At 44.8% G+C, this 14,135-nt stretch overlaps 2 protein-coding genes across 8 annotated transcripts; one reads left to right on the top strand and one right to left on the bottom strand.

Annotated features, from left to right (window-relative positions):
* Nucleotides 1-441: 441 nt before the first annotated feature.
* On the top strand, nt 442-10,358 carry Taf1 (TATA-box binding protein associated factor 1). Of its 7 annotated transcripts, none has more exons than XM_017142027.3 (16): nt 442-717; nt 862-1,169; nt 1,690-1,848; nt 1,908-2,119; nt 2,180-2,811; nt 2,869-3,249; nt 3,306-4,023; nt 4,081-4,353; nt 4,411-4,632; nt 4,707-6,594; nt 6,666-6,808; nt 6,866-7,196; nt 8,082-8,180; nt 8,530-8,724; nt 9,077-9,172; nt 9,311-10,358. In XM_017142027.3, the coding sequence occupies exons 1-16, from the start codon at nt 530-532 to the stop codon at nt 9,925-9,927; spliced, it is 6,462 nt and encodes a 2,153-aa protein (XP_016997516.2). In that variant the 5' UTR covers nt 442-529; the 3' UTR covers nt 9,928-10,358. The 7 variants fall into 7 exon arrangements, with proteins under 7 accessions (XP_016997516.2, XP_016997517.2, XP_016997518.2 ...); XM_017142028.3 differs by having other exon boundaries at nt 1,714-1,848; XM_017142029.3 differs by lacking the exon at nt 9,077-9,172.
* A 91-nt stretch (nt 10,359-10,449) lies between these two features.
* LOC108057637 (probable peptidyl-tRNA hydrolase 2) lies at nt 10,450-13,306 on the bottom strand. The gene is made up of 2 exons (XM_017141969.3): nt 13,021-13,306; nt 10,450-11,079 (listed from the first exon to the last, which is right to left on the bottom strand). The coding sequence occupies exons 1-2, from the start codon at nt 13,210-13,212 to the stop codon at nt 10,708-10,710; spliced, it is 564 nt and encodes a 187-aa protein (XP_016997458.1). The 5' UTR covers nt 13,213-13,306; the 3' UTR covers nt 10,450-10,707.
* Between the last annotated feature and the right edge of the window lie 829 nt (nt 13,307-14,135).

Consider the following 14,135-nt stretch of genomic DNA (forward strand, 5'->3'; position numbering starts at 1 on the left):
ATTAATCCGGGAAAATTATTACTTTTAGGAACAGGGTATTCCGAAAGAAATGTTGTTATTACGTAAAATATTATATACAAAAAAACGAAAAAGTTTAAACAAATTTTAAAACAAAACGTAATTTATTTTAATAAACAAATAAATATTTATTTTTTTAAATTTAGTTTTGAACAGTGCTAATATAATTACTAATATTATTAATTTTATAGCCGCCAAATAATAAATAAAAGATCTTTTGTTTTTAAGTTTACAGAGGTCATACACAAAATAAAGTATAGCTCGAATTGAACCAAAGCAACACCATTACAAACGCGCTACCTATTTTTTTGACCGCAGTTGTACGTGCACAGCAAAACCAACGTACCCGAGATCCGAACCTTTCGCTATGGTGGATTTTTTGATGCACTTGCGAAAGTCGCGCTGTATTTTCGGGATGTCCATCAACGGTCATACTTAACCGTGTTTCGTGGAAAAATGCAATTACGCTCCGGCAAAAACAAGATTTTAGCCGCGTAAACATTGGAATCCGATGGAAATGGAGATGGAATCCGACAACAGTGACGACGAGGGATCGATTGGCAATGGATTGGACTTGACCGGCATTCTTTTCGGCAACATCGACTCCGAGGGCAGATTGCTGGAAGACGACGAGGGCGAGGGACGCGGGGGCGGCGGATTCGATGCGGAGCTCCGGGAGAACATTGGATCCCTTTCCAAGTAAGTAACGTTATTTGGTAAATGTGCATATCGGTATTCAGAAGTACATCCCCATTATCTAGTAATGCAATAAGTTGGTGTTCCCTATGCCTTATAAACCGCACCTATGAATCTTCCTAAAGTAATTAATATACCTTCTTTCAGACTGGGTCTGGATTCAATGCTTCTCGAGGTAATTGACCGCAAGGAGGCCGAGCCCTTGTCGGAGGACGAAGACGAGGAGAAGTCGGAGGCCAGCGCCAGCGGAGGTCTGAGTGCCTTCGATGCTCTCAAGGCAGGCGTAAAAAGTGACGAGAAGGAGGATGGTGCCGTAAGAGCCCAGGAGGATGCTATAGACTACTCGGATATTACCGAGTTATCCGAGGATTGTCCCCGCACACCGCCGGAAGACTCAACGTCATACGATGACTTAGAGGACGCCATTCCCGCTTCCAAGGTGGAGGCCAAGCTGAGTAAGTGAACTCCCATGATAACCTTAGGTTTCTTTTAGAAATAAAGAGTTGAGTACGACGTACAACTCTACTAATTTGAAACTTTTTAAAAATGCCATTTATATAATATTTTTTTTAAATGATTACGTTTAGGAATATTATAGTTACAAATATGTATGCATAGGAACTATTTACTGAGTAAGTGAAGCCTGGGCTGTGAACTCCCAGGATAACCTTGAGTTTCTCTTAGAAATAAGTAAAAATTAATTTTTAATTAATTAATTAATCTAATGGCAACTTTACCATTTTTATGTAACATTTTTTTAATGATTATTTTAAAAAAAAATTTTAATTAAAAATACGCCTAGGAACTATTTAGGTATTCCTGAAACCGATGATATCAATGGCCCTATGTGTTTCCTATCAAAGTGACACTTAAAAGTGACAAAGCATTTCTCATTGAACGAATTTTTTAGTTCTGATTTAGTATACCTGGCAAAGAACAACTCTTAATTTACCGAAAAAAAAAACAATTTTTTAGATATCAAGCAACATTATTTTGCAGCCAAAGACGACAAGGAACTGATGCCTCCACCCAGTGCTCCCATGCGATCGGGTTCTGGCAGCGGCACTGATGAGCCGGCCAAACCAAGTGACGCCTCCAGTCCCGGCGGCGACTCCAAGTCCGCCGATGCCAAAGGTAAACTGGACTTTGAGAAGCAATTAACAATGATATTAAACGTAACTGATGCTTTTTAGATGCGGACCGCAAACTGGACACACCGCTGGCAGACATTCTGCCCTCCAAGTACCAGAACGTGGATGTGCGCGAGCTCTTTCCCGACTTTCGACCCCAAAAGGTGCTGCGCTTCTCGCGCCTCTTCGGACCGGGTAAACCCACTAGTCTGCCCCAGATCTGGCGCCACGTGCGCAAACGCCGCCGCAAGCGCAATCAGTCCAGGGATCAGAAGGTAGGAACTTTAGTTTTAAAATAGGTTTACAGTAATTTGTAAATATATTCTGCCCTGCAGCTAACCAACACCGGTGGCTCCGACTCCCCAAGCGACACAGAGGAGCCTCGCAAGCGTGGCTTCAGCCTGCACTATGCATCGGAGCCAACGCCGGCGGAGTGCATGTCCGACGACGAGGACAAGCTGCTGGGCGACTTCAACAGCGAGGACGTGCGTCCTGAGGGACCGGAAAACGGAGAGAACTGCGACCAGAAGCCCAAGGTGGCCGACTGGCGTTACGGGCCGGCACAGATTTGGTACGACATGTTGGAAGTGCCCGATTCCGGCGAGGGATTCAACTACGGCTTTAAGACAAAGACGGCAGCCTCCTCGTCTCAGCCGCAGATCAAGGATGAGCGGCGTGTAAACAGTCCAGAGGCAGACGGCGAGGAGCCAAGCATTGCGGATGACGCCTTTCTAATGGTCTCACAGCTGCACTGGGAGGACGACGTGGTCTGGGATGGCAACGACATCAAGGCGAAGGTGCTGCAGAAGCTGAACTCAAAGACAAATGCAGCTGGATGGTTGCCCTCCAGCGGATCAAGAACTGCCGGCGCCTTCAGCCAGCCTGGAAAAACGTCCCTGCCGGTGGGAAACAGCAGTGGCAGTTCCAAGCAGGGCTCGGCAGCATCTAGCAAAAAGGCCCAGCAAAAGTAGGTTATTGTCTTTACAATTTACCTGTATTTGTCCTAAATTTCCATCCATTTTAGTGCTCAAGCAAAGCCAGCAGAGGCCCCCGATGACACCTGGTACAGTCTGTTCCCGGTGGAGAACGAGGAGCTAATATACCACAAGTGGGAGGACGAGGTGATCTGGGATGCACAGCAAATGAGCAAGGTGCCCAAGCCGAAGGTACTCACATTGGATCCCAATGACGAGAACATCATCCTGGGCATTCCCGACGACATCGATCCCTCCAAGATCAACAAGAGCACGGGTCCCCCGCCAAAGATCAAGATACCGCATCCCCACGTGAAGAAGTCCAAGATCCTGTTGGGCAAGGCGGGCGTAATCAATGTGTTGGCGGAGGACACTCCGCCGCCACCACCCAAAAGTCCCGATCGTGACCCCTTCAACATTTCCAATGACACGTAAGTCCCCGAGTAGATTTAACAGAATCAGAAGGTAATATTTGACCCCCCTGTAGGTATTATACACCCAAGACAGAACCGACACTGCGCCTGAAGGTGGGTGGCGGAAATCTCATCCAGCACTCGACTCCGGTGGTAGAGCTGCGAGCTCCGTTCGTACCTACGCACATGGGCCCGATGAAGCTTCGCTCCTTCCATCGCCCGCCACTCAAGAAGTACTCGCACGGACCGATGGCCCAAGTTTCGCCCCACCCCGTCTTCCCACTGCTTAAGACCATTGCGAAGAAGGCCAAGCAGCGCGAGGTGGAGCGCATCGCCTCCGGTGGCGGAGACGTCTTCTTTATGCGCAACCCGGAGGATCTGAGCGGCAGGGATGGAGACATCGTGCTGGCCGAGTTCTGTGAGGAGCACCCGCCGCTGATGAACCAGGTGGGCATGTGCTCCAAGATCAAGAACTACTACAAGCGCAAAGCGGAGAAGGACAGTGGGCCGCAGGATTATGTCTACGGAGAAGTCGCCTTTGCGCACACCAGTCCCTTCCTGGGCATCCTGCATCCCGGCCAGTGCATCCAAGCGATTGAGAACAATATGTACAGAGCGCCCATTTATCCGCACAAGATGGCCCACAACGATTTCCTCGTTATTCGCACCCGGAACAGCTACTGGATCCGATCGGTGAACTCCATCTTCACAGTGGGACAGGAGTGTCCGCTGTACGAGGTTCCGGGTCCGAACTCCAAGCGCGCCAACAACTTCACTCGCGACTTCCTGCAGGTAGGTGCTGATAACTAAGCAATCTTTCATTTGTTAATATTTTTTTTGTGTTTCCAGGTCTTTATTTACCGCCTGTTCTGGAAGAGTCGTGACAATCCGCGCCGCATCCGAATGGACGATATAAAACAGGCTTTCCCCGCCCATTCAGAGAGCAGCATCCGCAAGCGGCTGAAGCAGTGCGCCGATTTTAAGCGCACGGGCATGGACTCCAATTGGTGGGTTATCAAGCCCGAGTTTCGCCTTCCCTCCGAGGAAGAGATCCGAGCCATGGTCTCACCCGAGCAGTGCTGCGCCTACTTTAGCATGATTGCGGCAGAACAGCGCCTAAAGGTGAGTGTTTTTGATTAATTTGCATGGTACTTTATACATTACTTTCTATTTTTGTAGGATGCTGGCTATGGAGAGAAGTTTTTGTTCGCCCCGCAGGAAGATGACGACGAGGAGGCGCAACTGAAACTCGACGACGAAGTAAAAGTGGCTCCGTGGAACACAACTCGCGCATATATCCAGGCCATGCGTGGAAAGTGCCTGCTCCAGCTGAGTGGTCCCGCTGATCCCACGGGATGTGGTGAAGGATTCTCCTACGTTCGAGTGCCAAACAAGCCAACGGTAAGAATAATTCTAAAACTGAATAGAAAACTATTGAACAATTTATAATTCTTTATAAAAATATAAATAAACAGCAAACCAAGGAGGAACAGGAATCGCAGCCAAAGCGGTCAGTTACCGGAACGGATGCCGATCTGCGTAGGCTGCCACTCCAGCGAGCCAAGGAGCTTCTGCGACAGTTCAAGGTGCCCGAGGAGGAGATCAAGAAGCTCTCCCGATGGGAGGTCATTGACGTGGTGCGCACCCTGTCCACGGAGAAAGCGAAGGCCGGCGAGGAGGGAATGGATAAGTTCTCCCGTGGCAATCGCTTCTCCATCGCTGAGCACCAGGAGCGATATAAGGAAGAATGCCAGCGCATTTTCGATCTGCAGAACCGAGTACTCGCCAGCTCCGAGGTGCTGTCCACCGACGAGGCGGAGTCCTCGGCCTCCGAGGAATCTGACCTCGAAGAACTGGGCAAGAACCTGGAGAACATGCTGTCAAACAAGAAGACGTCCACGCAGCTGTCAAGGGAACGTGAGGAATTGGAGCGCCAGGAGTTGCTGCGACAGCTGGACGAAGAGCACGGCGGGCCAGTTGGCAGTGGAGGCGCCAAGGGAGCTAAAGGCAAGGAGGAGGCCGGGCAGCAGTTGCTGGCCAGCAGTAATCAAGGCCGCATTCTTCGCATCACACGTACCTTCAGAGGAAACGATGGCAAGGAGTACACCCGCGTGGAGACTGTGCGCCGGCAGCCGGTGATCGATGCCTACATTAAGATTCGCACCACGAAGGACGAGCAGTTCATCAAGCAGTTCGCCACGCTGGACGAGCAGCAAAAGGAGGAGATGAAGCGCGAGAAGAGGCGCATCCAGGAGCAGCTGCGTCGCATCAAGCGCAACCAGGAGCGCGAACGCCTAGCGCAGCTCGCGCAAAACCAGAAGCTGCAGCCAGGTGGCATGCCCACGTCCTTGGGCGATCCCAAGAGCTCGGGCGGTCACTCGCACAAGGAACGGGACAGCGGCTACAAGGAGGTCAGTCCGTCGCGCAAGAAGTTCAAGCTAAAGCCGGACCTGAAGCTCAAGTGCGGCGCCTGTGGGCAGGTGGGTCACATGCGAACAAACAAGGCCTGTCCCCTGTACACCGGCATGCAGAGCAGTCTGTCCCAGTCTAATCCTTCCCTGGCTGACGATTTGGACGAGCAGAGCGAGAAGGAGATGGCCATGGATGACGACGATCTGGTGAATGTCGACGGAACCAAGGTGACGCTGAGCAGCAAGGTGCTCAAACGGCATGGTGGCGATGACGGCAAGCGGCGCAGTGGCTCCAGCTCTGGTCTCACCTTGAAGGTGCCCCGCGATGCGATGGGCAAGAAGAAACGCAGAGTGGGTGGCGATCTCCATTGTGACTACCTTCAGCGACACAACAAGACAGCCAACCGAAGGCGCACAGATCCTGTGGTGGTGCTGTCCTCCATCCTTGAGATCATCCACAACGAACTGCGTTCCATGCCGGATGTATCGCCATTCCTGTTCCCGGTGAGTGCCAAAAAGGTGCCCGACTACTACCGCGTGGTCACCAAGCCCATGGATCTGCAGACGATGAGGGAGTATATTCGGCAGAGGCGCTACACAAGTCGCGAGATGTTCCTAGAGGATCTTAAGCAGATTGTGGACAACTCGCTCATCTACAATGGAGCGCAAAGTGCCTACACTGTGGCCGCCCAACGCATGTTCACCAGCTGCTTCGAGCTGCTCGCCGAGCGAGAGGATAAGCTGATGCGCCTCGAAAAGGCCATAAACCCGCTCCTGGACGACGACGATCAGGTGGCTCTCTCCTTCATCTTCGACAAGCTGCACACGCAGATTAAGCAGCTGACCGAAAGCTGGCCGTTCCTTAAGCCGGTCAACAAGAAACAGGTCAAGGACTACTACACGGTCATCAAGCGACCCATGGACCTCGAAACTATTGGCAAAAACATTGAAAGTACGTCGATAGGGCTATCTTTCATTTATTAATTGTAAATAATACTAAACTGATCCCAACTTTTAATCCAGCTCATCGCTATCACAGCCGAGCCGAATATCTGGCTGATATCGAGTTGATAGCCACCAATTGCGAACAATACAACGGCAGCGATACCCGCTACACCAAGTTCGCCAAGAAGATACTGGAATACGCGCAAACACAGCTAGAAGGGGTAAGTTGTTATAGCCTTTACATGCCAACTCTTCTAATACCTATTACTTCAAACTAGTTCTCGGACCACTGCGCCCAGTTAGAGAATAACATATCCAAGACGCAGGAGCGTGCTAGGGAGAATGCACCAGAGTTCGATGAAGCCTGGGGCAATGATGACTACAACTTTGACCGCGGCAGTCGGGCTAGCTCACCGGGAGATGATTACATCGATGTGGAGGGCAATGTGGGGCATGCGACTTCATCGAACTCCATCCATCGCAGCATGGGAGCTGAGATGGGTGGGTCCCACACCGCGTCGTCCTCGCGGAAGCCTCCACCTCCAGGCCCTGGTGAGGTAAAGCGCGGAAGGGGAAGACCCCGCAAGCAGCGCGATCCCGTGGAGGAGGGTAAGTGGGCTTGGGTCTTTTACCTTACTCTAAGTACGCCTCAAGGAACTGGGGCACTATCTCTACAATTGCATACATATACATTTCTCCATTTACTCTCTCTCTCTCCTGGATTTCTTAAGAACTATTGGTATTAATCACGCTTCCTCCTACATTTTGAAATCAGTAAACTATATAAAATATAAACAAAATTTGCATATGGCAAACTCTCTGGTTATGGTTGACACGGGTCCGAACGGATCATATTGCTTGTACTAATCCCAGACAATTATTTCGATTTAAGCGTAATAAAACTGAATCATCGTGTACATATAGTAAACCCAAGATATGAGAAATTTCTCTGTTATTGGAAATTTAGCAATTAAATTAAGTATTTTATATAAAGTTTTCGTATTTAGCTATAGAAGTATTTATTTTAAAGAAAATTTAAGAGCAGATTTATTATTAACTGTAGATCTTTTTAGATTTCAAGTTTTCTGAAAGATATATTCCAAGTAGATTACATATTTTTGGAATAACCAATCGTATTCCATTTTAACTGTAAATATATCCAAATGAAATCTGGTGTATATTTTATAATAACAAATTAAATGTTAGGGAAAGAACTGCTGATCAAAATATGTTTATTGTCCAAAAATAAGTACTCTGTTTCAATATAAAACATAAAATATTTAGCATTTTATGAATTTTAAACGTACAGTTGTGGAAATTTTTGGTATATCCGGATTTTAAGCCAGAAGAACACATATTTTGTTTCTGACCAAGCGAACTTCCCTTAGCGGCGATCTCATTAAAGTACAGGCATATACACGAACAAATGAAAAAGACCGAAATCCTTGATACTGTTGCCACCTACGAACTGCAAAAACTTTTACCTTTTTCTAGTCAAATCCCAGAATCCGGTTAAGCGTGGTCGGGGGCGTCCGAGGAAGGACAGCCTTGCCTCAAACATGAGTCAGACGCAAGCTTACTTCCTGGATGAAGGTAAGCCTCTAATCGCCGACTAATCGGATCTTAGCCATCGGTCCACCACACAAATACTCACTTGCATTAATTTTTTAATACACATGAAACCCAAAATTGATTGACACCTCCACTGCTTTTTCACACGCACCTCATTTTCGGTTTGGATTTACGAGTTCAGATGACTAACTGTAGCGCTAACCCTAAAAACTAAACTAAGTAGTTAACTTTTTGCATGACTTAGATTATAATTTTATTTTACCTTTCGAAATTTTTAAATGTAACTTGCATTTTATTTCAGTTGTTGGTAATGCACAATTAGTCGACAAATACTTGAACCTTTTAATATAATTTATTTGCTTTCCATTAGATCTGCAATGTTCCACGGATGATGAGGATGATGACGAGGAGGAGGACTTCCAAGAGGTCTCCGAGGACGAGAACAATGCGGCCAGCATTTTGGATCAGGGCGAACGCATCCACGCGCCCGCCGAAGGCATGGATGGAATGTTCGATCCCAAAAATATTAAGACGGAGATCGACATCGAGGCCCAGCAAATGGCAGGTGGGTGTTTCCGGCCAAGGGCCTATTTTTTCGGATCTTTTTCTGAGAAAAACCGTTTAAAAGGGTTAACTACCTTATAAAATTTGTAAGTCAAGGAGAGCAATTCGGTTTGATCTCTTTTATTTGCTTTTTTTAAATTATTTAAAAGTATTTAATTTTTGGAATTGGTATAATTTTTAGACATATATAATTCTGATTATTACTTTTATAAAGTCAAAATTCATAACAAACTTTTCGAGTGAAACATAATTCAAATGCTCGAAGTTTAATACTAATCTAAAAACCACTTTCGATCGCTGACTTTGTTTGGATTTTGTTTCTGTTTCTGATTTTACTCAAATCGCCTGAGCAGAGGAGCCGATCGGCGAAGATGACAGCCAGCAGGTGGCCGAAGCAATGGTGCAATTGAGTGGCGTGGGCGCTGGCTACTATGCTCAACAGCAGCAAGGTCTTTATTATCCTTACTAAGTGTTTGTGTTGTGCCCTTGATGTCCATGTTCCCTTACCCTTCTACCCTACCTTTTCGTCCCATTAAATTAAATCATTAAAAACACTCTTACTGATCAGAGTTTTCAAAATGTTTCAGACGAGTCCATGGATGTGGACCCCAACTACGATCCCTCCGACTTCCTGGCCATGCACAAGCCTCGCCAGAATCTCGGCGAGCCCAGCAGCTTGCAGGGCGCCTTCACCAATTTCCTCTCCCATGTTCAGGATGACAATGGACCGTATAATGCCGCCGAAGCCAGCACAAGTGCCGCTGCCGCTTCGGCTATGGGTATGAGTCTTCCGTCTCAGGAGGATGATTCCATGGCCATGCAAATGCCGCCCGAAATGCCTTCCAATACGATAAACAACGGCATGGGCATCGACGATGATCTGGATATTTCGGAGAGCGATGAGGAGGACGATGGTTCCCGAGTGCGCATCAAAAAAGAGGTCTTCGATGAGGGAGACTACGCCTTGCAGCACCACCAGCAGATGGGGCAGCAATCGCAGTCGCAGATCTACCTGGTGGATTCGTCCAACGAGCCCACAAACCTAGACTACCAGCAGCCACCGCAGCTGGACTTTCAGCAAGTGCAGGGCATGGAGCAGTTGCAGCACCAAGTGATGCAGCAGCAAATGCCCCCACTGCAACCGGAACAACTGCAGCAGCAACAGACGCCGCAAGGAGACAATGATTATGCCTGGACATTTTAGTGATTAAGTACCATTGTTAGTTGTAAGAACCAAACAAATTTAACATTTCTTTTGTGTGAGCCACTCTGTCGAAATACTTTATACTTGCGCTTGAAGGTTTACCATTATGTTTGTACTTTTTCATTATACTTGGCTTGAAATGTCATTGGCTTGAAATGTCATTAAAACTGTCATAATGAAGTTACTTATACCCTAACACTATAAAATTGTGTCAATTCATTATCGTGGTTTTGATAGTCAGAATAGTGAAAGTCCACTTAATTCAAGAATTGTTTTTCATTTGAATACTTATATTATTTGACTTTTTAATGTATAAGTTTAATATTAGTTGTAGGATCCAAACATCCAAATATTATGTGGATTTATAACTGCTCATTTCACTTCTCTAAATAGAAAATAAATAAATATTTCCTTTGGAGGCTCAAAACAAATTATCTCTGCTTTACTTTCAGTTTAACTTTACTCATAAACTGTATATACAGACAGAAATGCTATACATTCTAAGAACCCCCAGAAAAAGCATTTGTTAAGGAGCTTTGCAGTTCCAGGCCGGACTGCCAATCGTTTTATTTTTAATAGCTCTGTTCACAGTTAACGTGATAACGTAAATCTTAGCTTAACTTGCGTGTCACAGTTGTAGTCCTCCTCGGTGGCATGGCGCCCATCCCTAGCCTCGTCCACCGCTCAACCAATGCGCCCTATTGCTTTCAGAATTGTCGGGTTGCACTCGAGCGCGTTAGTGATGCCACATGGCCTTCGAGAGTTCCCGTGGTGCGGATCTTACAGCAGCTTCAGGTGGCCGGTGACCCGGTCGATGTCCACGGCAGCCGCTGGACCCACGGCCAGCACAGTCTTGGAGTTCGCCTCGATCTGGGTGCGACCCGCATCGCGGATGAGGCAGGTGTTCAGCTGCTGGCGCTCGGCTGCCTTTTTGATGGCCATCAGCTCCGCCTCGCTCTCGACGCGCACGGCGATTTTGGCGCATCCGCAGTTCTCCCACGCCCGCAGCAATCGGGGTGTCCTGACCACCGCCCGCTGGTAGGCGCCCACCGCTCCGTGGCCACACTGGGCGGCAATCTTGCCCTTGCCCATCTTGAGGTCGTTGCGCACCACCAGGACCATCTTGAAGTTGTCGTTGAAGCCACCGTAGCCCTAATAGAATTGAAAAGTTATAGATAAATCAGTAAAACTATCCTTCTTGGTAAAGGCTGTAAAAGAAATTATTTTTATTTATGTGCCATCTAAATATTATTTAGAACCATTTAATAAACATATGGAGGTTTTCATTCTAAAGGAACTTTAAAAAATAGAACCAAAAAGATTTAAGTTTAAAAACAGGTTTCTCAGGGATTGCTCAAGAGTACTAACATGTACAAAAATTTTCCATATCTAAAAGAATGATCATTATTCTTGATTCTAATAAATTTGGAGAAATGATAAAATAAATAACCAACCGGAATATATATTTCATGTCATTAGCTAAATAAGGATTTGGGAGATTTTTTAAAATCTAATGTGACATAAAAAATTAAAGAAAATATTGAAACATTAATTTAATATTGGAAAAGGAAATTTTGAACTAATATAAAACGTTTTAATTTTCGTGTAAGAAATTTTGTGTGACCCGCTATTTCCATGTTTGTATATGGGCACTTCCAAAATGTCGCTCGGGACATTTGCACACCTTTAAAGTTGAAAAAAAATTGTAAAACAATGGATTTTAATTTTAATTATGGGTTTTTCTTTTCACTCTTCCCAAGCTATATTTTTGGTAAAAATCTTAATTTTGTACCACTTTCAGTTTTTAAGATATCGGTAAAAAACTGCCGTATTCGCTCGGGACAAAAATAGAAGTGGATTTCGAGGAAGTTCATACAACACCAGAAATTAGCAAATTCTGATGGAATATGTGAATGCGATTTTTTTTAGAATGTTGTTCAAACATGTCGCTGTGAAATACTTTTGGTTTTAGTCAAAAATTCTTTGCCGTTTTTTTTTTTATGCAGTTTCAACCACATTCGCTCGGGACATTTTTTCCGACTGTTTTGTAAAGCGGATTTCTTTACCTCTAGGGGGATTCCCTAAACTGTTGAATTGCTGAATTGTTGAAAATTCAACAAAAAATTTCAGCAATTAAGGGAACGACCCAAAACGGTTCCTGTTGAATTTTCAAACAGCTGTTATTTGTTGAAAAATTTCACGGAACTTAAAGCATGTAAAATTTGATTTATTATTGCTAGTTACTCTCTAAAAGTGTTACCAAGGTAAAAAGAACCACAAATATGCTTTCAAAGTTTATTTTAAAATAAATAATGCGTACTGGTGATACTAAAATGTTACAGAGTTGCCACGACTTTTAAAAAAAGGTGACAACTCTGGCTTTTCAGCAATTCAACAAAATTTTCAACAGCCCCGAGGCTGATGAATTGCTGAAATTTCTGAAAGTTGGCTTTGTATGGAACAGCTGATTAACAGCTGACCAAAATTCAACAATTCAGCAATTCAACAGTTTAGGGAATCCCCCTTCTATCTCTCAAGTGCAGGATGTTTTGCTTTTAACTTAATAGTTTAGCATGTGAATGAAGCATTCAGTACAGAAAAATGTCCCATATTAGCATTAGTATAGGATAAATTTACAACAGAAGACAGGTCCAAATAATAACAAAAAAATAGCCAAAAACTTATTTTTGCGTATATTGGTGGGGTTTTTTTATAAAAATAATCAAACTATACTCCAAATTTGTAGTTAAGCTCAGTATCCAACTAATTAGAAACTAATATCGGGGCAAAATCATGTGGAAATATGTTTTATTCAAGTTTCAAGGTTTTTGGCTTGGTGGACTTTTTTTTGGAAGTGCCCATATCTTTAAACTGCATGGCACTTCCTTTGGAAAACCTAAATACATAAATTTCAGAGACTTTTTGAAATACCAATTCCAAAAGTTTTGAATCGCACTGCTATTCATGTGACCGTCAGTGTAGGTGTGTTCTGTTTCATTTGTGGTACCTGTGAAAAGTACCCAGTACCAGGTGTGTCCGTGGGTAAATCCTCTGGAAAACCACCCAGGAGCTCTTGAAAGGTTTCCTTCTCACCTTATCCGATACAGGAGCCTCGGAAGCACTGGACACGGAAGATCCGGCCAATGATGAGGCCGCCGCTCCCTCGTCGGCTGAGGAATCCTTGGCGTCGCCCCGCTTCAGGGCGTACCGGTAGCCCACGAAGAAGGACAGCATCACAGCCAGGCCATTTATGATCTGGGTCGAGTCCAGCAGTTTGTCGCCCATGTCGAACAATTTATTTCCTAAATATTTCGCGAGAAAACGCAACCGATGGCGCTCACTTCACGTTTCCGGATGCGGTCACACCAAGTGTGGATTTAGCTACGGTCTTACTAATGGAGATGGCATTCGTAGTTATTAATTGTGATGTCTGGCAGTGCTGGCTACAGAGGGGGCATTCTGTAGTTGTATTTCCCTCATATATTCGATGGAGCCGATAGTATCGTTTATTTATAAATTTTTTTAAAATATATTTTGGTTGTTTTTTATTTAATCAACTACGTTTTTCTTTAAGAAATCTTAGGTTTTAAAATAATGGAGGTTTAAAAATAATTGATTTTCAATCAAATATCGGTAGATATTCCACATCCAATCTGTCATTTCAAGTCCGTTTCAGATCTTGGTTAAGGGGCATCAAAAGGGGGATTCCCTAAACTGTTGAATTGCTGAATTGTTGAATTTTGGTCAGCTGTTAATCAGCTGTTCCATACAAAGTCAACTTTCAGAAATTTCAGCAATTCATCAGCCTCGGGGCTGCTGAAAATTTTGTTGAATTGCTGAAAAGCCAGAGTTGCCACCTTTTTTAAAAGTCGTGGCAACTCTGTAACATTTTAGTATCACCAGTACGCATTATTTATTTTAAAATCAACTTAGAAAGCATATTTGTGGTTCTTTTTACCTTGGTAACACTTTTAGACAGTAACTAGCAATAATAAATCAAATTTTACATGCCTTAAGTTCCGTGAAACTTTTCAAGAAATAACAGCTGTTTGAAAATTCAACAGGAACCATTTTGGGTCGTTCCCTTAATTGCTGAAATTTTTTGTTGAATTTTCAACAATTCAGCAATTCAACAGTTTAGGGAATCCCCCTAAAATAAATAAATAATGACAAATTCACACGTATTTTCTACTTACTATCGGAAAAAA

This window comes from Drosophila takahashii, chromosome 3R (genome assembly GCF_030179915.1).
Source record: "Drosophila takahashii strain IR98-3 E-12201 chromosome 3R, DtakHiC1v2, whole genome shotgun sequence".
In the NCBI taxonomy this organism is placed as follows: Eukaryota; Metazoa; Arthropoda; class Insecta; order Diptera; family Drosophilidae; genus Drosophila; species Drosophila takahashii.